The following is a 24,657-nucleotide window of genomic DNA, read 5'->3' as shown; positions in this document are numbered from 1 at the left end:
GCTAATGTTATTATTGGCTTACAGGTTATCATCGTTTTAGAACTACAAAGAACCCAAGAGGTTATTTAGTATTTCTTCGTTTTACAGAGGAACTGAAGCCCAGAGAGGTTAAGGACTTGCCCAGGGTCACATAGCTAGTAAGTGGCAGAGCTGTGATTAAAACCCAAGGCCTCTCTCAGTCCACTGTCATGTGTAAAGGTAGGGGAGGAGATGGCTGGCCCCAGAGTCTAATCACTCTGCTTTGCTCTTCCCCTGATGTTGGTGATTGCATCCAGAAGGCTCACCTTCGGTTCAAGTCTACCAAGTACTGATACATGATGCCTGTGACCCAGGAGTCGTTTCCCTTTCACCTGTGCATCTGTTCATCAATGTTGCATTTACTGCCACTGGGCAAAGAAAAAGTGACTATGAGAACCCTAGTGAGGACTTTTGAGGACACATGGCCCTGGTCTCAGCTCTGCAGAGATTCTAACAGCTACATGATTCTAACAGTCACCCCCTGGCGGCCTCTTCCCTCCCCAGTGATACCATTAGGCTGCCATTATTTTTATAATTATATAAAATATAATCTATAAAATATATGCCGTATATTTATATTATAGCATTAGGCCAGACACACTTGAGACTGGCTCTAAGTCCCTGTCTCAATTAACTCTTCTAGGTACCCTCTTGTTGGGTCTTCCATGAGAGGGGCAGGGTGTTCCCTCTCTGCTAATTAGGAGTTCAACCTGAGGTCCCAGATGGAGGATAAGCAAGGGGAAGTGGGGGCTCTGCTTCCTGTCCTGGCCTCTCTGTATCCCAGGCATCACCAATCTCTGCCTACCTCCAGTCTCTCCAGTAATGCTTGGGAACTTCTGCCTAGTAGAGGAAACTGCCCTAGAATGATTTTAAAAAGCAAGTGCTAGTCCTGACTGCTTCTGACAGTGTGGCCTCGAGCTGGTCACAGCTCCAGTTTCCACACCTGAAAATGAGGAGCTTGTACAAGACCAGTGATTCCCACATTGGGTTCCACAGAAGAGGAAAGGAAGGGAATGCCTATTGTATGATGGGCACTATGCTAAGCACTTTTGATTTGATCCTCACAACAACCCTGGAAGGTAGGTGCTAGACTCTTAAGAAATGACACAATACCATTAGAGGTTCCATTAGAAATAGCACTATTCTTCCCTCTTAAATATGATATACTTACCCAAAATATTAGTGTAAATTATGAAGTATCTAAAATTTAATCTAAAATACGAAGTATCTAAAATACAACAATTGTTTTTGGTATGAAAAACTTAATTTCATCTATTTCATTCCAAGATTTCCCCTACTGCCTCCCTCCCCTGCATTCTCAGAGGCTAGTCTATAACCTCATATCCTCTCACCCCTACACTCTGGACCAATACTTTAGGGTTCCAACAATGTATTTCACGGCCCGAATCCATATTCTGTGGCTAAATTAGTTTGAGAATTTCTTTACTCTGTGGTATTAAAAGTCCATCCCATTTCCAACAATCCATAATTCTTGGCTACAAGTTTTGTTTCTCCATCTAATGTGTAGATGGGTGTGTTTGTCACAGCTAAACTATAATTCATACTGAGGGCTTTGGTTCCCTGAGTTGGCGATGGGCCTAGTGCTTTAGGTCCTGATTATACTCAGCTTCAGCCAGTGTTGTTGACAAAGTGGGACTCAGTGGAGGACTGGGGAGGGAAGCGGAGATCAAGAAAGGGAGAATGGTTGATGTGGCCAACGTGGAGTTTGGAGCTGACCCTGTCTGGGCCTGATGTTTTGTTGATAAGGCATCGGCTGAGTTGAGAGTCCTGGCTGGCCATGGGGGCAGGGCCACAGGGGATTGTCACCCTTGTCTCTTGGTCTCTGTTCACAGTTCCCCAGGAGGCCGGCCTGGGCTAGCCGCACAGCGGAAGCCCAAGTTGTCCGAGGCAGAGTCTGGAGTGTTGCCCATCCTGCCATTAGAGAGAGTGGGAAGAAAAGAAGCAGTGGATCAAAGCCTGAGATAGTACTTCTCCTCTTACCTGAACAGAGAGAGCAGGAAGAGGGACTGCCCTGAGAGACTGTCATTCAATTCACTTAAGCTCAGGGTCTTCAACTGACTTGTTCTAGGACTTCAGCAAATCCTTTGCTCTCCCTGGGCCTTATTTTCCCTCAGCTATAGCAGATAACATCTAAGGTATGATATTCTATGAAACAGCAACAATACTCTTTATACTTTCCCACCCACACAAGCACCCTGTGAGGCAGATGTTCATTCCATTTGATAGATAAATAAGCCCAAAGCCCTGCCTGAGATCACCCAGTTAGTTCATGGCCAGGCCAAGTCCAAAACCCAACTCTCTGGCCTCCCAGGGAAGGAGCTGCTATTCTACAGGCTCAGGCTAAAAGAGCTGAGAGTCCCTGAGAAGAGTCGTGGGGGCTGTGGACTTTTTCTGGTAGGTGGGATTTTTAAAAACTTCAACATAATAGTCACAGAAATAACTGAATCTTAAACTAGTCCCTTCGCCTTTCCAGGAATCATTTAATTTATAAAATGAGATCAACAGGAAATGCCTCCCAGGATGGAAATTTGGAAAAGTATGAAGTATTATACAGTGTATTAAGAGAGAAATAACTGTATATAGGCAAATCACTTCAGGTCAGAGGACCTGGGAACAAATCCCACTGCTGCTGCTTACTGTGTGTCCTTGCGGAAATCCCTGGGCTTCCTTAGGCCTCAATTTCCTTATCTGTACAATAAGGAGGTTGGACTAGATGACTTCCAAGGTCCCTTCCCCCTATAGATCTAAGATCCTATAAATCAATTAACTTCCCCAGTTCTCAGTTTCTTCATTTGTAAAATGGGAAGGTCAAACTGGATGCTCTCAAGGCTCCTTCTAGCTAGCTCTAAATCTGGTGGTTTTATGACCACTGACCAAACCCTTATTGGAGCCACTGACTTACCTCAATATGCTGATGTGGAATTTTCCCTCCTCACCCTTCTCTTGTACAAGAGTGATGTGGGAAATCAGAAGGCAGGACAAAAAGTCAAAGCCTGAATAACACAAACATAGGACCTAAAAGCCTCTGTATTCTAAGCTGATTGTAAAAGACTGTTTTTCTCCCCAACTTCAATGGAAGCTTGGTGTCCACTACACTGAGCAGGAAAGCCAGGTCTCCAGGGTTATGGTTCCAGGGCTGGAAGGGACCTCAGTAGTCTCATCTAGCATAGTCCCCTCATTTTGCAAATGAGGAAAACCAAGGCCCAGAGAGGTGAATCGGGTAGTAAGTGGCTAATCCAAGGTTCATACTTGGCTCCTTTGTCTCCAAGTTCAGCACACTTCAGACACAAACTCTTGGCCCCTCTCCTTCCCTGAACAGGAGTCATGCTCTTACCTGGTGGTGACTCGGGCCCGATGGTTAGCTGAACCTTCTGCTGTATCAATCCAGGATGCTCCCCTCAAAACCTTCCTGTCTTGGCCAGGGATGGGAGATACATATGTCGAAGCTGTCCACTCCCACACGTTGCCCATGAGGTCATAGAGTTCTGATGAATGGTGGCAGATTTGGCTTAGTGGCCAAGACTGTGCCTGGCAGCTCAACCCCCATCCCCACCCCCCACTCTCTGGGGAAGGGAAAGGATAAAGTTTGGGGATTTTCTCTTCCTGGAATAACTTGGAGTCCCCAACATTAAGGGCCTGTAACAGTAAACCTAATTCATGTGGGGAAAAAAAAGCTTAAGAGTCTGTGGTACTATGTACTAAGGCCTGGAGTGATCTCATGATTGGCTTTACCATAGTTGTTTTGGGGGGGGAAAGCATCTACAGGTGAGGCTCCATGGAAACCATCCTCAGCCGTATCAGCCTGGGGGAACTTGCCCTGGGAAGAAAAAGTCAGGATCAGGGCTTTCCCATGAATGAATAGGCAGATCAGGACCAGTTCAGCCAACCATTCCCTGGGAAGGAATAAATTTAGGGGAGACCCAAAAAAATGCTGAAGAAAATAACACCTTAAAAAAATAGACTAACTCAAAAGGCAAAAGATGCCCAAAAAGCCAATGAGGAGAAGAAAGCCTTAAAAAGCTAAACTGCCCAGATGGAAAAGGAATGTCAAAAACTCACAGAGAATAATTCCTTCAAAATTAGATTAGAGCAAATGGAAGCTAATGACTTTATGAGAAATCAAGATACTATAAAACAGATACAAACAAATAAAAAATAGAGGGCAATGTGAAATACCTCATTGGAAAAACCACTGACCAGGAAAGTAGATCCAGGAGAAATAATTTAAAAATTATTGGACTATCTGAAAGCCATGATCAAAAACAGAGACTAGAAATCATCCTTCAAGAAATTCTCAAGGAAAATTGCCCTCATATTCTAGAACCAGAGGGCAAAACAGAAATTGAAAGAATTCACTGACATAGCCTCTTGAAAAAGATCCCCAAAAGAAAACTCCTAGGAACAGCTTCTACACTAAGGGACTGAAGGGCTTGGAATATGATATTCTGGAGGTCAAAGGAGCTAGGATTAAAACCAAGAATCAGCAAAAGAGGGGAAAATATGGTCATTCAATGAAATAGAGGACTTTCAAGTATTCTTGATGAAAAAACCAGAGCTGAACAGAAAATTTGACTTTCAAATACAAGAAGAAAGAGAAGCATGAAAAGGTACACAGGAAAAAGAAGTCATAAAAAACTTATTAAAGTTGAACTATTTACATTTCTACATGGAAAAACGGTAACTGTAACTTATGAGACTTTTCTCAGTATGAGGATAGTTGAAGGATATAAATATATGTATACATACATATATATGTATTTATAGGAGGCATAAGTTTAGGTCTCAGATCTAGGACCTCTTCTCTGATCCCACCTTGGCACTCCCTTGGCTGCCACCTCCCTGATGTACTGGGAGTGTGCAAGGAGAACCAAGAGAGACCTTCCCGGCTGCAGGTTGTAGGAGCCTCTACCCTAGGAGAGAGGAGTATGGGAAGCCTTACCTGCCACAGGTTGGTGCGGTTCAGCTGGAACTGGTTCCCCCAGGGGTACAGTCGACCTTGCCAGAAAGGAGAGAAAGGAGATGAGGAAAGGGACAAAAGAAAGAAAAAACCAGTAAAGGAAGGTGATGAGGGAAAGGACAAGGGAAAGAAATGGTAACAAGCCGAGGGGTTGGGGGGAAGGAAAAAGGGAACAGAAGGTACAGGTGAGAGGGACAGCTGGAGGTGAACTAATGAGCAAGTAGTAGGGGAATAAGGGGTAAGGGGAGAGGAAGATAAAAGGAAGGACAGGGAGAAGTAGAAAAAGGAGGGGAGGGAAGGGAAGAGAGGATGTTATCTATCCTGGTTCTTCCCTCAATTCAATTGTGAAGGGCCTTAACTGCCAGGCTAAGTAGATGGTTTTTTTTTTTTTCTGCAGGCAATGGGGTACCAGTGAAGGTGTTTGAGTAGGGGAGTGACATGGTCAGACTGGTACCTTAGGAAGATTATTTTGCCAGCCTGGAGAGGGAAAGACTGGAAGCAATTATGAGGCTATTGCAATAGCCCAGACAAGAGGTAATAAAAGCCCAAACTAGGATGGTGACCATGTGAGTGGAGAAAAGGGGATGGGTGTAAGATAAACAGCAGAGCTAGAACTAACATGATTCTTCCTATTAAACTATGCACCAGCCTCCTGAATATGCCCCTGGAAGACTGCCCTGCCCACCAAGGCTTTGTTCTAGGAGGGAAAACATCTATGGGTTCAGCTCATATGGAATGCAGAGAGGAAGGGAGAACTGGGCATACACAGGTCATAAGAATATAACTGGAAGGGAACTTAGATAACCATCTACTCTAATCCCCTCATTTTACAGATGAGGAAACTGAAGCACAGAGAGGTTAGGTGACTTGACCAAAGTCACACAGTTACTCTGACCCAAACCCAGTCCTCTTTCCATTGCTTCTCATCCCTTGTCAGGCCTTGTCATTATATGGGGAAAGAACAACATACCCTTCAGCCCTCCCCGGGCAGCAAACTCCCATTCCTCCTCTGTGGGCAGCCGCTTGTCTCGCCAAGCACAGAAAGCTTGGGCATCATTCCAGCTCACATGCAGCACAGGGAAGTCTAGCCGGTCTCGGATGCCAGAGCCTGGACCTGCAGGCTGATTGGGCAGGAAGAGGAAGGGGAGACAAGTGGAGATGGATAGGATCCCTAGGATGGTGTTTAGGAAGGAACTGCTGGGCTAGGGCTTCACTACCCCACAGAATAGTGGAGGATAAGAGAAAAAGTGTTGAGAGATGAGAGGCAACAGAGAGGAGATGCTGAGAACCCGCTGCCATAGCCTTTTCAGGTTTCCAGAGTGCTTCTGACACAACCGACCTGTTAGCAGGCCATGAGAATGTTTTGTTCCTCCCATCTCGCAGATGGGAAACAGAGAAAAAGGTGGAGTCACAGCTTTGATGCTTCAGAACTCAGAAGTATCTGAGTGCAACCTTCTCACTTTACAGGTGATGGATGTGAGACCCAGGAAAGTGCAGTGACTGGCCAAAAGTCACACAGGCACTGCATGGCAAAGTTGGGATCCAAAGTAGGATACCAGGAGACTAGGATAAGAAAGAATAATGTCTGTCTCAGGGGAAGCTCTGGCTATTTAGTCAGAGGATAACAGGATTTAAAGCTGGCAGAGACCATTAAAGATCATCGGGTCCAACCTCCTTGTCTCATAAATGATGAAACTGAGGCCCAGGAAGGGCTAAGTAACCTGGCTCAGATCACATAGCTGATCAACAAATAGCCATGATTCAAACCCAGATCCTTCAGTTCAAATGCTCCACCTGAATTACTCTGTCACTCATATCTGGCTTTTGTTTCTGGGGACAGGAGGTCAGGCCTCCAGAATGGGACCACATGGGGCAGGGGGAGTAGAGGGACGGAAAGCTCACCTGCCTCCAAAATGCCTTCTCCACTGGGAGCCACCAGGGTGCAGACTGCAAACAGACAAGAGGGCCAGCTGATTTGCAAGGGGTCATGCTCCTAAGCTGAGCTGGCTTGGTTCCCAAGGCCTTCCACCTTCCATCCCCACCCCTGACCTTGACCAGCTCAAAACCAAGGACACAGGTAAAAACTGTGAGGATGTTGATGGTGCTGAGCAAGGCTGAAGTACCCTCCTTCCTGGAGATCTTTTAAAAAAGTCAGCTTTCCCTTCTCTACATTTGCACAGGCTCCCCTCAAGACAGGCTTGTCTGTATAGACAGAGGGTCTAGACCAGATGACCTGAGAGGCCTTGCCATTTTCAAATCCCATGGAGTTAGTTCTTTGCTTCTCACTAAGCTACTTTCTCCCTTCCAAGTTAAATGGGCTCAGGAAGCTCTTGGGTAAATGTGTGGCTTTTCTTTCTAACCCTTGACCTCCCATGATGTGATACACAAAATGTTAGGGTCAAAAGAGGAGTCATTTGACAGAGGAATTGAGGCCTACGGTCTCAGATGTTGCCCATAACTGATTCTAAGATCTGATTCTTCGTGATGGGCTAGTTCCAGGCCCACCCCTGCCTCCATTCTGCTCCCCAGCTCCTGCTCTATTCATTGAGTCCTGCCCCATTTCCCACCCAGCCACTCACCCATCTCACCACCACTAATCCGGCTCACCTCCAGCTTCTGGGTCACTTTCTTTTTCAGCTCCTCAGAAACTAAGTCTTCAAAGACAAAACTCCACCCAAATGACTCAGCTTCTGTCTGGTACTTTTTCTGCCTCACAAATTCCCTGGGAGGAGAAACGTTGCCTGGCTCATCATTCATGTTCCTGAATTCAGTTGTTTATCAAACATTTCCTGAGTTACTTCTAAATTTAAGGCACTATGCTGAATCCACTGAGAGGATCCAAATATGAATAAGCTGCCCTCAAGCAGCTTACAGTCTGGTACCGGAGATATGTACACAAATAGTTATAACACAATGTAGAGGGTCACAGGAGCAAAAGAGATGTACAACACACTAGAAAAATCATAAGAGAATACAAAATACCTTAGGAGGCTACAAGGTTTATTAGGTTTTCTTGTTTTTTAGAGGTAGTTCAATGGATAGAGTGCTAGGCTTGAAGTCAAGACCTGAGTTCAAACCTGGCCTCAGACACTTACTGTGTGACCCTGGGTAAGTCACTTAACATCTGTTTGCCTCTGGAGGCAACATTTGAGCTGGTTCTCAAAGTAGAGAGAAGAAAATGAGGAGAAGTCTAGATTCAAGTTCCAATTTAGTCACCTAGTTGTTTTTGGCCCTGGCAACAGTTTCGTTATCTAGAAAATGGGAATAATAACACTAGCAGGACAAGAGCAAAGCACCTGTAAACCTTCAGGCACTATATGTACATGTGTAGAGGAGTATTATTTGAGATGGAAAAGCATGGGGGTATTTTGTATACTTTTGTTTTTACGATGATTAAATATGCTGTTTACCTTCTGTTGATCTACCCTTGAATCCTTGGTATAATCCTGTTGTGGCCTTTTTCCTTCTTCCTAGAGAGGTTATCTGAAATCTGGACAAGCTTCTGATGAACCCCTCAATCAGATGTTAGTCTCCCTTGGTGTTCCTTCTCAATCCACCTGACCTCTGGGCTCACAGGGACTTTCTGCTTGGCAGACTGTGTGTCCTCTGCCCAGGTCCCTCAGTGCTGTGCCTATGTTAAGTATACCAGCCAGCCAGCTAATCAGTCAGGACATTGGGCTTCTTTCCTAAGAATTCTCTATGTGACACTGGACAAGTTCAAAGTGACCTCTGGGCCCTCGGATAGTTAATCCACTCTGTTTCAGAATTTCTACTCTGGAGTTAAGCTGTGTTGATTGGTGAATGAGTGAAATCTCACCTAACCTACTCTACCCAGAAGGCACAAGACCAGACAATGCTTCACATCCCACCCAGCCAGCCATCTGGGACATCTTGCTACCTATTCTGCCACTGTGGTACATGCCTCCTCTCACATCTCCTAATCCCAGGAAGAGTCAATGAATTGGTATCACCATTATTTCTGAAAATGGCTGCCCTACGGTTCTACTTACCATGCCTATCATTCCCCACACCAAACTCCCTTTCCTGGCCACCATTTCCCTTTATATGTTGTCTCCTCCATTAGAATATAAGCTGTAAGATGACAAGACTTTCACTTTTGAAGTTATTTCCTGCACTTAGCACAACAAAAACTTCCTTATCCAAATCCTAAAATTTTTGAATTGTAGTCATCAATGATAACAGTCTATAGTTCTCTTTCTTTGCTTTATCCTTCCCTGGTTTATATATTTGTCTCATAAAAGGGGGGAAACAATAGCATCCTTATGCTGTAATGAAAATAAAGGTGAAATGAAATGGTAAATGTGAAAGTATTTTTAAAAAAAACCTTAAATGTCCTTTACCAATGGATGTGTAGATTAAGAAAGAAGAGGAACAGGGGTGGCCAGGTGGCGCAGTGAGTAAGAGCGCCGGCCCCAGAGTCGGGAGACCTGGGATTGGTTCTGGCCTCAGATACTTAACACCCACACAAAATAACTGGCCTGTAACCTTGAGCAAGTTACTTAACCCCAATTGCTTTAAAAAAAAAAAAAGAGGAGGAATAGTGAGAAGAGTGCCCTGACCAGGAGAGTGGGCACCATACCTAAAATCTCTGTTGGTGACAGGGTATTTGTCAATAGCAAAGGGCTTCACTGTTACTTCCCGAGTAGGTCCTTCCCCATCTTTGCCATCTGGGGAATTTGTCCCCATCTGGAATGTCCCACCTGGCAGCTGGACCATGTTGTTATCTTGCCCATTGCCTGAAAGATGAAAGACAGAGCTAACCTGGGCTATAATAAAATAAATTTAATGTTAGTATTTGTTTGTTGGGGTCACAGAGAATCAGACACAACTGAAACAACACAATAAAATTTGTTCTGTGGGGGAAGCAGTCATGGGGTAATGACAGTAATATAGGAGATAATCAATAAAAAAATTTTGTTTAGAAAATCTACAAAGCATAGATGAGACATATACCAGGGAACTCACTACCCAAAGGGCACAAACACAGATAATTATAACAGATCATATTTATATGATCACTGCCTTGAGAGTTTCCAAAAGAAAAAAATACTGTCTGAGGTAGGAGGAAAGTAAGGGTGAGAATGAGAAAGGAAACTAAGGAAAACTTCCTGGAGGGGGCTCTTGAACTGCACTTTAAAGCATGCAAAGGGATAGGGAGAAAGGAAGAAGGGGGGTGTAGCAAGCATAAGGAATAGCTTAAGCAAAGGGAGTGTTCTGGGATACCGAGTTAGCTGAAAAGGAGTAAGATGAGAGGTCCCTGGAAGGGTTCGGTAGAGGACTTCCAATGCCAAGGCAAATAAGTTTGACTATACACCTATAACCCTAGTTTAAACTGTCTCTCCCGTGTTCTGTTCCCTCTCTCTCAAATACAAACAATATCCAAAGCAACTGTATATTTAAATGAGAGAAAATGACAACATGCAAACATTAAGGTTTGCAAAGCACTTCAAAACTATTCCATTTTATCCTCACAACCACCCCGGGAGGTGGGCGCTAGTAATATCTCCATGACTCGACTTGGCCAGGGTCACCCAGCTAGTTCGGTGTCCGAGTTCGGGTATGAACTGAGCTCCTTTACATGGGGGTTTCATACAGGTACAAGGGGTGCGGCCAAAGTACAGCAGGGAAGAGATAATGATTTGAACTCTGTGGCTAGGGTTTCGAATCTGGCTCAACGAGTGTGGCCTCTGGGCCTCATTTTCCTCATCTGTAAAATGGAGAAGCTGGACTTGAGGACCTCTGAGGTTCTAGACCGAAGATCCACGCATCCAAGACTTCTCCCAATTTAAGGATCGTATAGGTCGGAATATTGGGGGGGGGGCCCTCGGGTTTGAAGGGCGGCCAAGGAGAGGAGCTGGGGCTGGGGAGCCCTGGGCCGCGGTGTGGAGCTCAACTCCGCAGGCACCTCTTGCATAGGGGATCCAAGCCTCCCACTGCCCACCCTCTCGCCGCAGCCTGGGGTGCTGGCACTGACCTGGCTCCGGACCCAGGCCCAGGAGCACGAGTCCCAGGGGCGGCAGCAGCAGGAGCGGCCGGAGACAAGAGCCCATGGCCGGACCGACCCGGAAGGGCTTGGAGCACCAGCAGCCACGCAGTTCCGGCCGGCCCCCGCGAGCCCTGCGGCGGAGAGCGGAGCCGGGCGAGACCGGGAAGCGGGGAGCCCCTGGGCAGGACCCGGGAGCCAGAGACGTGGAACGAGGCACCAGGCCCGGCCCGATCCCCTGCGGCCCTCCGGGGGGTGGGAGGAGATGCGCCCACTCACGCACACGCTCACGTGGCTGTGTGCAACCGAGTCTTTCCCCTCTCCTGTCTGTCTCTCGCCCACGCGCGCGCGCGCACGCATTGTGTGTGCTCCTTGGATCCAGGACCTAGCGAAACAGGGCAATCACGAATGCTGTCCTCAGTGACACTGCTGAGGCTCTGTGTTCCAGGAAGGTAGAAAGCAGCACAGCTCAGCCGCCCAAGCCCACGGGAATCACTTGTCATTTATACTTGTACAGACTTGACAAAGATACGAAGAAGGTAAGGAAGGCTGTAATTGAAGGTTCAAATCCCCTGGTCTGCCCGACTCCAAGGCCAGTACTCTGCCCAATCCATCAGCCAGTCCTTAAGCTAACTTTTTGTCCTCCTGTAATAGTAACTTACTTGGACCATTAGGAGTATATCCACGTGGAAGGAGCTCTGAATTTGGAGTCCGGAGACCTGGGTTTGAGTGTGTGTGTGTGTGTGTGTGTGTGTGTGTGTGTGTGTGTGTGTGTGTGTGTGTGTGTGATATTTCTTTTGTTTCTTTGTGACTTATCTCCCATCTCTGCACTTTCAGTCTCCGTAAAAAAGCAGGTTCACAACTTCATTTAGTAAATTAAATTAGTTCTGAGGTTTCATATCAAATTGGCCAGGATGTACAACAATCCATTCTGGAGAGGCGGTAGGAAGAAGGCAGGTGCCCTAATATGCTGCATGTAGCATATTCTTATTTCATATGGAGATAACATACAAATAAATATGATTTTAAAAATAACATCAAAATGGATCAGAGCTGCAAATAAAGTGTTATGGGAGATGGGAGGGTTGAGGTAAGGAATAGGAGGTATATATAGGCAATGAGGTTTGTGAACTTTAAGATGCACATATTTATTTGCACTGCAAGCCTCTGGGGACAGCATCAACCAAAAACACAATCTCAGCTCCAACCTCAACACAACCCTAAACTTGACATTAACCCTAACTTCATAATCCTAACCTCAAACCTAATGCAAACTCCATAGTGAACCCTGACCTCAAATTCAGCCCCAACTCTAATACTTACTGTAACCCCCCCATCTAAAATCCAAGGTGGGTGAGGAAGTGGGAGGGTAAGAGATTTTGTGTGTGTGTGTGAGAGTGTGTATGTCTTATTGGATCTTCACAACAACCTTCTAAAGTAGATTATTATCCTCATTTTACAGATGAGGAAACTAAGGCTAGCTGAAATTAAATTACATGTCCTTCCTACTTGCCTGAAGGGATGTGGGAGATGAGAAGTGGACTGAGAACTGCAAGTTGTGGCTTCTGTAGCCTTGGGGAAATTTAGTCTCACTTTCCTCATCTATAAAATACACCCATTTCAGCCTGGTCTAGTTCTTCGGGTTCAGAATTGGAATGAAAGGAGACACTCCTAGACTATCCAACAATTATTAAAAGGAGTTTTTCTTACTCTTGGCATAGAAAGGATACTTAGCAAGGACACAGCATTGATTTGGTTGACCTCAGATTCCTTGCCTTTTTTCCCAAGATAACCTTAATTAGAATCCCAACACTAACCCTAACCAGAATGGTAGTGATAATACCAAACTCAGCCCCAGTTAGTGCCTTCTATAAAATAAGGGATACAAACAAGATGATTTGCCCTTGCAAATTCTACAATCCTATGACCTCTTTGGGCCCTAGTTTCACCTATTATAAAACAGGGGTTGTTGATATCTCAGTAAAATCTCTTCCAGTTCTGACAGCCTATGATTCTTTTGGCATAGCTCTAATTGAACCCTAATTAGAGCTGTCTACCCTCTACAGTTATCTCCTGGACTTTTGCAGCAGCAGCAGCTAATGATTTTCCATACTGTCTTCAATCCATTTGCTGCACAGCTGCCAATTTGATTTTCCTAAAGCACAGATCTATTCAAGCTGAAATGTGTCTGCAGTACCTCTTTGCAGTATTTGACTCTACTCCAAAGGTTTTCAGGGCACTGCTTTTTAACTGTTTCTCATCCTAACTGGTCTGACTACTCCCCTTCCCTTTGTTTTTCAGTCTTCTGAGTGGTATCCAACTGTTCATGTCCCAACTCTTGGGTTTTTTTTGGCAAAGATACTGGAATGGTTTTCCAGTTCATTTTACAGATGAGCAAACTAAGGCAAACAGGGCTAAGTGACTTGCCCAGGGTCACACAGCTAGTCAGTATCTGAGGCTGGATTTGAACTAGGGAGATTAGTTTTCCTAACTCCAGGCCCAGCAGTCTACCCACTCTGCCACACAGCTAGCTGCCCCTTCCCTTTGCTGGACCATTATCCTTGCCAGAAGGCCTAAGTGTGGGTGTAACCCAAGGCTCTATCCTGGCATCTCTTCTCACCTGTCTACTCTTTCTCTAGGTCAGAGATTCTTAACCTAGAGGGAGATTCCAGAGGGCCTGTGAACTTAGATGAAAAAGAAAAATTCTATTTTTATTTTCAGTAACCTCTAACTGAAATTTAGTATTTCCTTCAATTATAGTATTTAAAAACATCATTCTAAGTATAGGCTTCACTATAGGCTTTGCCAGCCTGCCAAAGGTATCTATGATATTAAAAAAAAAAAAGGTTAATAACTCCTGCTGTGGGTGATTTCATAAGTTCTCATGGGTCCATTTAACAGTTTTATGTAGGTAACTTCCATATCTAGGAGTGTGCTGGTAAATGTTTAACAACCAGCTCTTGGGAGGGAGGGTATATACAACATACTTCTAAGTGTAGTTTGCCTTATTGACATTTTCTCCATCATTTTCTTAAGTCTAGAACTCAACAAAACAACCAACAGAGCCTTGATCTGTAGCGTTTGTCAGTTTCCAAGGCATAAATGTTTACACTAAAAATACTCACCCTGCTTCCACTGGTTCCAACACACTCTTGCCCAGATTGATAATATATCCAACCAAGTGTCTTCCCTGAACTCTAATTCATCATCACAATTGCCAACTAGACAGCTCGAACAGGATGAGCAATAGATATGGACAGACATATAAATAGATAGATAAATGGTATGAAGCAAATTCTCATTCCACTTCTCTGTTCCCAAAATCCATTATTGTCCTTAGATAGAGGAGAGATCAGATATTAAACTGTTAAGAATAGATAGGATATTTATGACTTTTACAGCACATATTTAAAATAATGATCAAAATCATATCTAAGAAAGCATAATCTGACAATATCATGGTAGGAATTCTACCACCTAGTATGTTAAAATTACTATAGTAGTAAGGCTCTAATTTAAAAAAATCAATAAAGCAATTAATAAAAATCAGTCTATCAGAAAATAAACTGTCATAAATATATCAATTATGTTAAATGTTTTGTGTAAAATATGCTCAAGCAATGAAATGGTTGTATTGAAACACATTATGTACATATAATATAAATATATACATAAACATAAAAACATACAGGTTCACTCTTGATCTGGTCAGACTGGAAAGAAACTAAGAAGAGGTTAATAATTTTACTTTATTCTAGTCTAGTTTTCTCAGAAGAGGATTGCGACTCCTACAGCATTCCCTAATCACCCTTCTTGCAGGGGCCGGGGAGAAGGGGGGGCAACTACCCCTTTGTCTCGATGGGTCCGTTGAGACAGGCACACCTAGTGCATCCCCTAAATCCCCTCAAGCCTCAGTTGGGGCTGGTTGAGGCACACACAGCATTCATGCATTTAACCCAAAGGTTCCCCATTCACTGATCAATGACCACCTGCTTTACATGGGCACAGACAAAGAAGGCATATTGCCAGCAATGGCCTCACTAGTTTCCATCACCCTATCCCTGTATCTTACTGTGCAATCACTGTGGACATTTATATTATTTATCATTACATAATGCGCAAGTGTGGTGAAGATGTTTTGAACCATAATTGTAGCGACTCATATCTAATACCTGAGAATGAGAGATTGTTATGGCAATGGATCCTGAACTCTAAGAAATACTAACAAAAATTCACTTTACACATACTAAAATCCACCTTACTTACAGTGTGTATATATGTACGTAACAGGGGTCATGCAGGCCCCATCAGTTTGTTTAGCTAATACTTCTCAACACTGAGGACATTGGAAACATGTTTCTGGGAATTTTTTTTTCACTTTTCCATAGACATTTCTCATATAAAATCTCATATATAAAACATAGATTTTGATAATACTGACAATGATACCAGCTTCTTTGTTAATGCTTAGTTTAGTTTTGGTATGCTAATGTAAGGGGGGGACTGACCTGCAAGAGTCTAGGGTTTAAGGACCTAAGAGAATTTGCCCTTACAGGTGAATTATACAGAGCGTATCCTGATACTCTGTTCCTTTTACCAGTCCAACACGAGGACACTTGCTTGTCCAGTGTTCTTACAGTCATGAATGTTTGAGAGGTTGGTTTTGTGGAGACAAAGAGCCTTTTAATTGGCTGAGGACTCATGCTGAAACATCCCATTTGCCTCCAGATGGACAGATGATAGACTGAGAGGGCAGACTGAGAATTTTTTTTTTTTTGCTCTTTGGAGGGCAGTTGGGGTTAAGTGACTTGCCCAAAGTCACACAGCTAGTAATTGTGTCAAGTGTCTGAGTCTGGATTTGAACTCAGGTTCTACTGACTCCAGGGCCGGTGCTCTATTCACTGCACCACCTAGCTACCCCGAGGATTTTTTTTTTTTAACACAGCCAACATGGGAATTTGCTTTTCTTGACCATAAACATTTGTAACAGGTCATTTATTTTGTTTTGTATTCCTTTCTATAGGAGACAGGGAGGAGGAAAAGAGAGGGAAAGAGAAGAAAACTGAATTTTAAAAAATGTATTAAAAAGAAACTTCAGCCATGCCTTCTGATTGCTTCTAAGATCAAATACAAAGCCTTATTTGGCATTTCAAAGCTTATACAATCTTTCCTTAGCTTCCTGGATATTGCCTATTGCCACTAACAAGGTAAGTGCAGGCCATCTCCCTCATGGATACACTCTGAGAGGTACAAGGCCATGCTCTTTTCCAAAAGGACAACTGTTCCACAAGATAAAGGCCCCTACCACACAACTTGGCCCTAGGGCTGTAATGTAATGCCAAGGAAAGGCAACTTCCCAAGGTTCAAAATATCAGCATAGGTGCTCTCCATTTTATTCAGTGACAAATTAAGAACAGAGAAGATCAAAATATGACATCATTCAAAATACAGCATTTACTAAGTGTGATTAAATAATCTCCAAGTACTACCCCACCCCAGGACCTTACATTCATTCAATCAATTACAAAGTCCCTGTTCTAAGTACTACTTCACCCTTAGGCTGTACCTTCATTTAGTCCATCACAAAGCCCCTCTTCTCAAATGGAGATTAGTTTCCAATCATAAGTAAAGTACATTCATTTGTTCAATCATAGAACACAAAAAGGTAAAAGTTCCCCACCCCTGGATCACAATTGAATCTACCCCAGAGTTACAAGTTTAAGCACAGCACTTAATACCCAAATGGAGGTCTTTTCTTCATCTAGACACAAGGCAAGGTCTCAGCAATCTCTGTTCCTGGGGAGACAAAGCCTAGCAAGGCCACAAGATACACCACCAGTCTCTTCATTAATTCATCCTCTGCCCGCAGAACAGTCCTAGGACCCCTGAAAACATTAGCAAAACCCTCTCCTAGAATTTCTGTAAACATACAACAAGAAAATCCTTCTTCAGGGCTTCTGAACCAACAGAAAGGTTCCCTGACCCCTGCAACAACAGCACTGTCCTTCACCAGTGGACAGTATTCACTCTCTGTCTGCAGGACAATCTCAGGAGCTCTTAACCAACAGCCAGGTTCCAGAACTTCTGCAACAACAGGATTGTCTTTCACCAGTGGACAAATCTGGCAAAACAACATCAAAACAGACAGACAAAGTACCAGCAAAACAGCCATGTCTCCTCAGTCCTTGGCAGCTCCGGGGGCAGGTCTCAAAAGTCCAGGGCAATTCAGAGTGGCCCTCAGCAATCCTCTCAGTCTCTCTCTGCCTCCAAAAGTGCTGCTTCCAAAAAGTTCTTCTGCCTCTCTCTTGTGTCTCTCCAAATCTAAGTCACCAGCTCCTCCCAGTTCAGGACTCTCTTTTCAAGTCAACAAGTCCATCCCACAAGTGGGATTAACAAACTCTGGGTTTTAACACAAACCAAAAAACAAGCCAATACAGGGGGATCTTTATATTCCATTACTATCACAAGGGCCTGTCACGTGCTCGCTCACCCTGCTCAAGAAGCTTTGGCTGCTTTCAAGATCAAATCTCCTCTACACAAGAGAATCTATATAAAATGACTCCAACTTCATTTTCTAGATATAATGCTTACAGAAGTCAAACACTCTATACTCCAAGTAAGACAGCTGAAACTTCTTAAATTTAAATAATTTAGAATAACCAGAACTGCTTAAATATTTAAACAGTTTAATTTAATTTTTTTAATTTATTTGAAAAAAAATTTATTCAATTTTAAATCTATTAAATTTAAATGTTTAAATATTCAGTTTAAGAAAGAAGATTGCATCAAGCTTCTTCTATAAGACAGGGTGATTAAAAAAGGGGGAGTCTCGTACAACACCTGCTATTGTTTCTGTTCCAAGCTCTTGATGCTAACTATTCCCTTTATGTACCAGAGCACATTAAGACTTCCAGCTAAGATAGAAAATAAATGGATTCTCTCCTCAATTCCAGTACTGCTTGGAACTAGAAACAGTAACTGGGTTTACTATACCTCTTGGGTAATACCTGATTTGCATATCCAGCCCAATTTTTCATAGATCATTGTCCTTCCGATCGCCCAACATCACAGTGATGTCTTAACTCATGGGTAAATTAGATTTAAGTGAGGCAGAATTTCATGAAGTTGTCAGCCTCACTCTTTCTTCCAGAGTCATCAAAGTCCAGTTGCAAGACAAAAGTCAGGATAGCTTTCTATTCGGTGGATGACCTTGGCATCTTCCACGTCTGACCAAGCTCTAAGCACTCCACAGCACCTGCTTTAGCCATGTTTGTGGCCATTGGAACAAATTGTTCTCGTACACCCATTCCACCAGGAAAAGTCTTCCCATTCTTGGGGTAGATACCCCACCTCCATTTGCTGATGGGCTTGAGGCTCATTGGTTACCCTTAAACTGGTTTGGCCCATCTGCTGACTTACTATGTTGTGACCTCTGTGCATGCTACAGTTTCTTGGACCCACAGGTGAGAGTTAAGTGCCAGGTAGACACCAAAGGTGGATGAGCAGCCCAGAAAAGGGCAAGTTGCCCTTATACCAGACATTCTAGGCCTCCTTGAACATGCTTCTTGAATGCACTTGTGACAGGAGAGAGAGAAGAAACCAAGCTGGATCCTACTAACAGAGAAACTCCATTTCTTAGAGCATAAAATCAAAGAAAGCGCCCTTAGATGAGCCAGGAAAAGAAAGCTCCTTAGCCTTGGTTCCCTAGGCAGGGTAGAAGGAGAGACAGGACAAAGAATGAGACAAGTAACAAGATACGTCAATAAGCATTAAGTGCTTTCATTATAAACTTATTTTGCTTATAGTTATTATATTCTAATTATGGATAATTTTAAATATTTTAGTTGAAGACTTTTGTCTTCAATGTCCCAGATGTTCCTGAGTCTACAGGTTGTCCCCCTCACCAATTTCTACCTCTGATTATCCACATTGTGTCCTTACTCCTTTCCTCTGCAGTCTTTTCTTTTTCTTATGGCCCTGAGGAAGTGTTGGGTACCCCAGAAACCAGAGTCTTGTGCTTCCATACCCAAGAAGAGAAAAAAATGAGGAATTCTCTATTCTTTCATTTGCTTGGATCTGTTTAACAGCATCTTGATTTCTCATAAAGTCATTAGCTTCCGTTTGCTCCAATCTAATTCTGAAGCAATGATTCTCCTCATTGAGCTTTTGAGATTCTTTTTCCATATGGCAAATTCAGCTTTTTAAGGCATTATTCTCATTGCCTTTTTGAGCCTCCTTTGCCATTTGAGTCAGTCTGTTTTTTAAGGTATTATTTTCCTCAGTCAGGCTGTGGACTCTCATTTCATAATTTTCTTGCATTGTTTTCATTTCTCTTCCCAGTTTTTCCTCCACTTCTCTTATCTGCTTCTTAAGGTCCTCTATGGCTTGTAACCAGCCTGTATTTTCCTTTGAAGCTTTTGGTGCAGGAGTTCTGACTTCACTGTTTTCCTCCTGTTCCGTGCTTTGCTCCTTTTTGTCCCAAAAATAGGAGTATATTGTTGGAATCTTCTGTCTGCTTTGTTTCCTTTGCCTGCTCATTTTGCCACTCAATTACTTGACTTTTGGGCTTTTTGCCACAGTAGGACTCTGCCACCAGACAGAGGAGCTTTTGTCCCAAACGCTGGGGTTTTCTCAGCTGCCAGAGGCATTAGATGGGCACCCTCTCTGAGGTCTCCACACACTCTGGCAAGCTGGACACACACCCCAGAACCTCCACCCTAGACTGCAATCCAGATCCAAACAGGTGAAAGCAAGAGCGATTACCCCTCAGACTGGTGCTAGGTCCCCCTACATTCTGCAGGCCAGGAGCTGAAGCTGTCATGTGGCACTGGCTGGCTGTGCAGGGGTCTCAGCGGCTTCTCGCCCCAGGGGTAAAAGCCATGCACTCCCACTTACTGGGTCCCAAAGTCCAAACTGCACTGACCTCTCACTTTGTCCTTTACATCTATGTGTTGATAAATCTGGAAATGGCCACAGCTGCTGCTGATCTGGAGTCCCTCTGGCCCGAGGCTGGTCAGGCCACCCTGGGGCTAAAGCCTTGGGGCTGGGCTCCCAGAGCACTGTGCTGGATTCCTGCCGGCCTGCCAGGCTGTCCTCAGCAGGAGGTTAGCTTCTGTGTGTCATTTTGTGGGTTCTGAAGCTCTAAAGTTTGTTTAGAGTCCCCTTTTTACATGGATTAGGGAGGGTGGAAGCCAGAGCTGCGGGAGGGTCGTGCTTTTACTCCGCCATCTTTTCTCTGCCCCCCAAAAATGAGGAATTCTCTGGCACTTGGGCTCTTCTCTGGTCTCTGCTCCTATCGGGCTGGGACAGAGGATAAGGAAATCCCAAACAGAGGTTCCCAAACTTATCTGACCCTCTGCCACCTTAAAAAAAAAAAATTTAGTGTCCCCCTGGAAATCTACTTTCTTTAACTCTAATGTTTTTTTTTTTTGAAAGTTGTGTCATTCAAAAAAAAAGAATTAAAAAAATTATGCCTCAAATTTAAAAATTTTTTTTAAATTTGGGGGGGGGGGTTTCCTGCATTGAAATTTTGATGATGGAATATTACATCATGTAACTGATAGTATGGAATTATAAACAGGTCATTAAATATACATATTCCTGCTAATACATGCTGGACTTCCCCACAACTCAGCACAGGTTGGGGAACAACACTTACTTCTCAGCGGACTTGACTACTGATTGTCTGTAACTTGCATTTTGTGTGTTTATTTGGAAAATAATGTATTCACTGCACAAAAGATGTATGACTGGTTTTTCAAATTTTTCTTCTCTTCTTTCCTTATGCTTCCACCACTCCCTTATTTTTATTCAGTTCTCTACCAATTGCACTGATTGTGAAGCAACTGATCCTCCCTAGATCATTACACCAGCCCCCAGGGGGCAGTATCGGCCACTTTGGGAACCTATGGCAGCTATTGGCCTCTTGGTGCAAAAGGGGGCCATGCATGCAAATCAAGACTTACCCAAGAGGCAAAGCAATCATAATGGCAAAGTGGTTTTTAGATTTTCAGGACTAAGGTGAATTGTGAAGATATAGGCTGTGGAGCATATGTATAGCGGTGGGTGGCATAGAGCCATCCTCTATCACCATCAAGTTAGAGGAACAAATGATAAAGGAAGAGTAAAATAAAAATAGCATTACCACTTTCTGATAGTTTATACAAATTGGTTTTAGCCTTAAGAGCTCTTGTACCCATGATTAAATCAGCTAAATTTGACTTTGATATTGAAAAATGTTAATTTGCTAGGGTAGCCAGCATTATCTCTGTAGGATTACTCATCAAAAGTGTCTGTAAATTTATAGTCTGAGATACTTTGATCATTAAAGAAAAGAACTAATATCCTACTTGAAACCGCTGGCAGGGCAGCTTGGGGGCAGGAGAGTTTCTTCTCTTCTTCTAATCAGAGGCCCACTAAGAACCAGTGGTTAATAGAGCAGTACTGTCCGAAGGACGGAGGGAAGGGAGGGGATGCAGAAGGAAGTTGAAAGAGTTCCTTGAATATAGTAACTCTTGGAATTTAGAGTAGGAATCTTAAAAGTGAAAAGGTGACCAGGAGGAGCAAGACAAACTAGGGTTACGGGAGCTGGGACCCCAAAAAAAGTCGTGTCTTAACTCATGGGTGAATTGGATTCAAGTGAGGTAGAATTTCATGACTTTGTCAGCCTCACTCTCTCTTCTGGAGTCATCAAAGTCCAGTGGCAAGACGAGTCAGGATGACTGGGTCCTGCCCAAATGAATTCAACCCAAGCCTTCTTTCAACCAAAGACTGAAGGTGTATTAAATATTAAATTGTAATACACTGAGGTGTATGAAAACACCAGTAGAGGGTGGGTGTGATTCTAAAATTCGGCAGTTTGGTAGAAGAGACTTAACACTTTTTATAGGAAATAGATCTGTGAGAAGTGGTCTAGGGAGGATGGGGTGGGAGTGGCCAGTTGGCTGGGAGATAACAGAGAAGGGTGGGGAGTGCCAGGCATCTGGACCACTTGGGCAAGGAAGAATAGGGTCTAGATAGGATTAAGAGTGAGAGGGGTGGCCGGGTGGCTCATCGAGTAAGAGCAATAAAAGCGCCGGCTCCAGTGTTGGGATGACCTGGAGATCGAATCCTGGGCTCAGACACTCAGCACCACACCCAGAAATAACTGGCAATATAACCTTGACCAAGTTACTTAACCCTGATTGCTTTAAAAAAGAAAAGTGAGAAGTGGGAGGGGGGATCCTTAGGTGACAGACAATGGAGGGCAGGACTAGGTTAGGGTTAACAGAATTGGGAGACAGCTCAGCTTGGGCCTCTACCCAGGCAGTACTTCTTGCAGTTACTGATCCACTTCACAGGCCAGGGTCATCTGTAGTAAGGTTACAATAAGAAAAATATGTTGCTGCACACTGTCCTTGGGGGGGAAAGAGCTTTTGCGCTATACCACCAAGGCCTAATACTTAGTTTACCTGTGGGCAACCAGTCAAGACTTCCCGGTTTCTGAGAAGAACCTTTGGGGAGGAAAAAAAATACTTAACAGAGAGCCTTTTCCAGCAAGTGGATAGCCGTGTTGCCCTTCTCCTTGTCACTGGAGAGGAAATAGCTTCTCAATAAATCATCCTTTGCACCTCCGTGAGTAGATGTCCAGTATCCAGACACTTAACTAATGTGAAAAAGTCAAAAGGTTTATTCCGAAAAGAAAATTACCATGATTATATTTTGGCTATGTCTGGCAGCTACTTTGCCCCTGCATCTATGAATTGTACATAGACTTGAGTGTTGCCACTAGATGCAGTGAGGTGTCTCTGGGGAAGTGAAAGTGGGGAGAAAGTGAGTGGCACCACGGAACAAGGCTAGTGATGAAAAGAGGGCTAGTAAAGTGAAGTAGAAAGGCAAAATAAAAGAAAGGAACCTGGCAGGAATTATGGAAAGGACTTTTCAGGGGTAGAATGATTTTCTAATCAGCCTAAAATCAAGTGGAAACACAGGTTTTTCAGAGAAAGAAAAACCTAGTAGTAGAGAAAAATAAGATGAGGGCATTTAGAAAGTACTGAAGTGCCCAGCAAAAATTATACACCAAAGCCCCCTAAACCTGCCAGAAGTAAAACCCTACGTCCCTGGAAACCACCTAATAGGCAACAATAGGGAGGGAGCTTTTCACCTGTGTTGCTAGAAATATACACTAGAAACAGGTCTGTTCTTCTTAGCCCAGATACCAGTCTGTTCTTGTTAGATAACCAAGACTTTAGTAGAAAGGGCAACACCTCCTTGGAACCATATTTTGTTCTTAGTAACACCTGGATGTATAGAAATGCATCTTGAAGAAGGCTCAAGGCTGTCTTCGCTATTGGGGAGGCAGTCACCAGCTGGATATTAAAAACTCCTAAATTGTAATTGGGACTGCTGTCTTGTTGTTTCTCAGATGTCCACTAAAGTAGAGAATGAATTAACGCCTTACTCAACAAAGCCAAGACAATAAATATTAAAACAGAAAGAAAACAATACCTAAAATACAAATAGACAAAAAAATTCCATAAATACCGAAGTCTCACTCTCTTCTTTTTTCTTTCTAGAGCACTTGGAGGGTGAGGGAAATGTTGGTGATCTAAATCCACCCCAAGGTCCCCCTTGTAAAGGAAATGCCAGTTTAAAGATCTTCCCTGCCCCTAGGCCCTTTGATCGGCTGAAGAGAATCTTTGAACTTTCCTTGATTTGAAAATATACTCTGCCCCCAACAGGATGAATGCGGTCACATGGAGCCTGTGGCAGGAGGCTTGGTTTTCAGGAACGCCCACACGTTGGTGCTTTGTGATTGGGCAGTGGGTCAAGAGGGTGGTTACATTGTCTGAGGCAGGAGAAGGCTATATATAAATCCCAGATGTGAGGCTTTGCCTCGGGGCTCACCTTGAGAAGGGTTGTGTGTGTGATTTGCCCAGAGGAGGCTCTGGGCAGCCGTTGAGAGCCCCCCCCGCCCCCTACCTTGGGCTTTGAAAACCTGGCCAGCTGTTGATGGGAAAGTTCCCTCTGTGGTAACTGATTTGGTCTGGATGTAATGGTCGGACAGTGTGGGGAAACCTGTCTGGTCTGCTTGATCTGTTTCTCTGTCTTGTCACTTGTGTCTGTATACTCTGAAGGTGGGGGTGCTGACCTGCGTTTACCCCTGAAGTAGGTGAAGGATATGATGTTGGACTGACAAAAAGCAAGCTCGCTCGTGAAGCAATTTTGAGTGACGTGGTGGTCCTGAATATGACAAGGATTGCCCGTTTTCCGTCAGTTTGTGTCAGCAGAAAGCTGAGAAGGGGAGCCTGAAAAGGCTTGCAAAGTTTTGAGGTCTCTCCGCAGGAAGGACATGAGGCGACAGACTGAAAGAAAAAGGGGGGCAATGAAGGTTCCACTCAGCATGCGTTCTCTTCCTCTCACTCTACCCGAAAGCAGAGAAGAACGGTCATCAAGGGCAAGTAACGACTGCCGATAAGCAGCACCACAAGCCGGCTTCGCGCTCAGAAGAGAACACTGCAGCTCCTCCTCGTGGTTACCTCCGTGCTACACTTTCAGCCACAATTCTCCAGTAACGCACTATAGAAATGATCCCTGAAAGTATAGTCTTGATTGACAGCTACAACCTCACGCCAGCACTACCAAGACCACAACCCTCCCACTCATGCCCACCATTCCA

At 44.0% G+C, this 24,657-nt stretch overlaps 1 protein-coding gene, 1 long non-coding RNA gene and 1 other non-coding gene across 6 annotated transcripts; 1 reads left to right on the top strand and 2 right to left on the bottom strand.

Annotated features, from left to right (window-relative positions):
* Positions 1–1,718: 1,718 nt before the first annotated feature.
* SUMF2 (sulfatase modifying factor 2) lies at positions 1,719–11,534 on the bottom strand. 4 transcript variants are annotated; one of them, XM_069078166.1, is made up of 9 exons: positions 10,992–11,531; positions 9,597–9,783; positions 7,604–7,718; positions 6,899–6,943; positions 5,967–6,117; positions 4,979–5,034; positions 3,772–3,856; positions 3,374–3,524; positions 1,719–1,950 (listed from the first exon to the last, which is right to left on the bottom strand). In XM_069078166.1, the coding sequence occupies exons 1-9, from the start codon at positions 11,065–11,067 to the stop codon at positions 1,866–1,868; spliced, it is 951 nt and encodes a 316-aa protein (XP_068934267.1). In that variant the 5' UTR covers positions 11,068–11,531; the 3' UTR covers positions 1,719–1,865. The 4 variants fall into 4 exon arrangements, with proteins under 4 accessions (XP_068934267.1, XP_068934268.1, XP_068934269.1 ...); XM_069078167.1 differs by having other exon boundaries at positions 9,597–9,753; positions 10,992–11,527; XM_069078168.1 differs by lacking the exon at positions 6,899–6,943 and having other exon boundaries at positions 10,992–11,534.
* On the top strand, positions 11,402–16,104 carry LOC138153768 (uncharacterized). Its single transcript, XR_011166446.1, has 2 exons — positions 11,402–11,539; positions 16,024–16,104. It is a non-coding gene; the product is annotated as an uncharacterized lncRNA (long non-coding RNA).
* Positions 16,105–24,371: 8,267 nt separating this feature from the next.
* LOC138153831 (small nucleolar RNA U3) lies at positions 24,372–24,588 on the bottom strand. Its single transcript, XR_011166470.1, has one exon. It is a non-coding gene; the product is annotated as a small nucleolar RNA U3 (small nucleolar RNA).
* Between the last annotated feature and the right edge of the window lie 69 nt (positions 24,589–24,657).

Source organism: Petaurus breviceps, unplaced genomic scaffold, assembly GCF_028583685.1.
Source record: "Petaurus breviceps papuanus isolate PSGF00001 unplaced genomic scaffold, PetGlider_PUasm1.0 91023, whole genome shotgun sequence".
Classification (NCBI taxonomy): Eukaryota; Metazoa; Chordata; class Mammalia; order Diprotodontia; family Petauridae; genus Petaurus; species Petaurus breviceps.
Note: the sequence above shows the minus strand (reverse complement) of the source record. Positions and strands in the feature narration are given on the sequence as shown.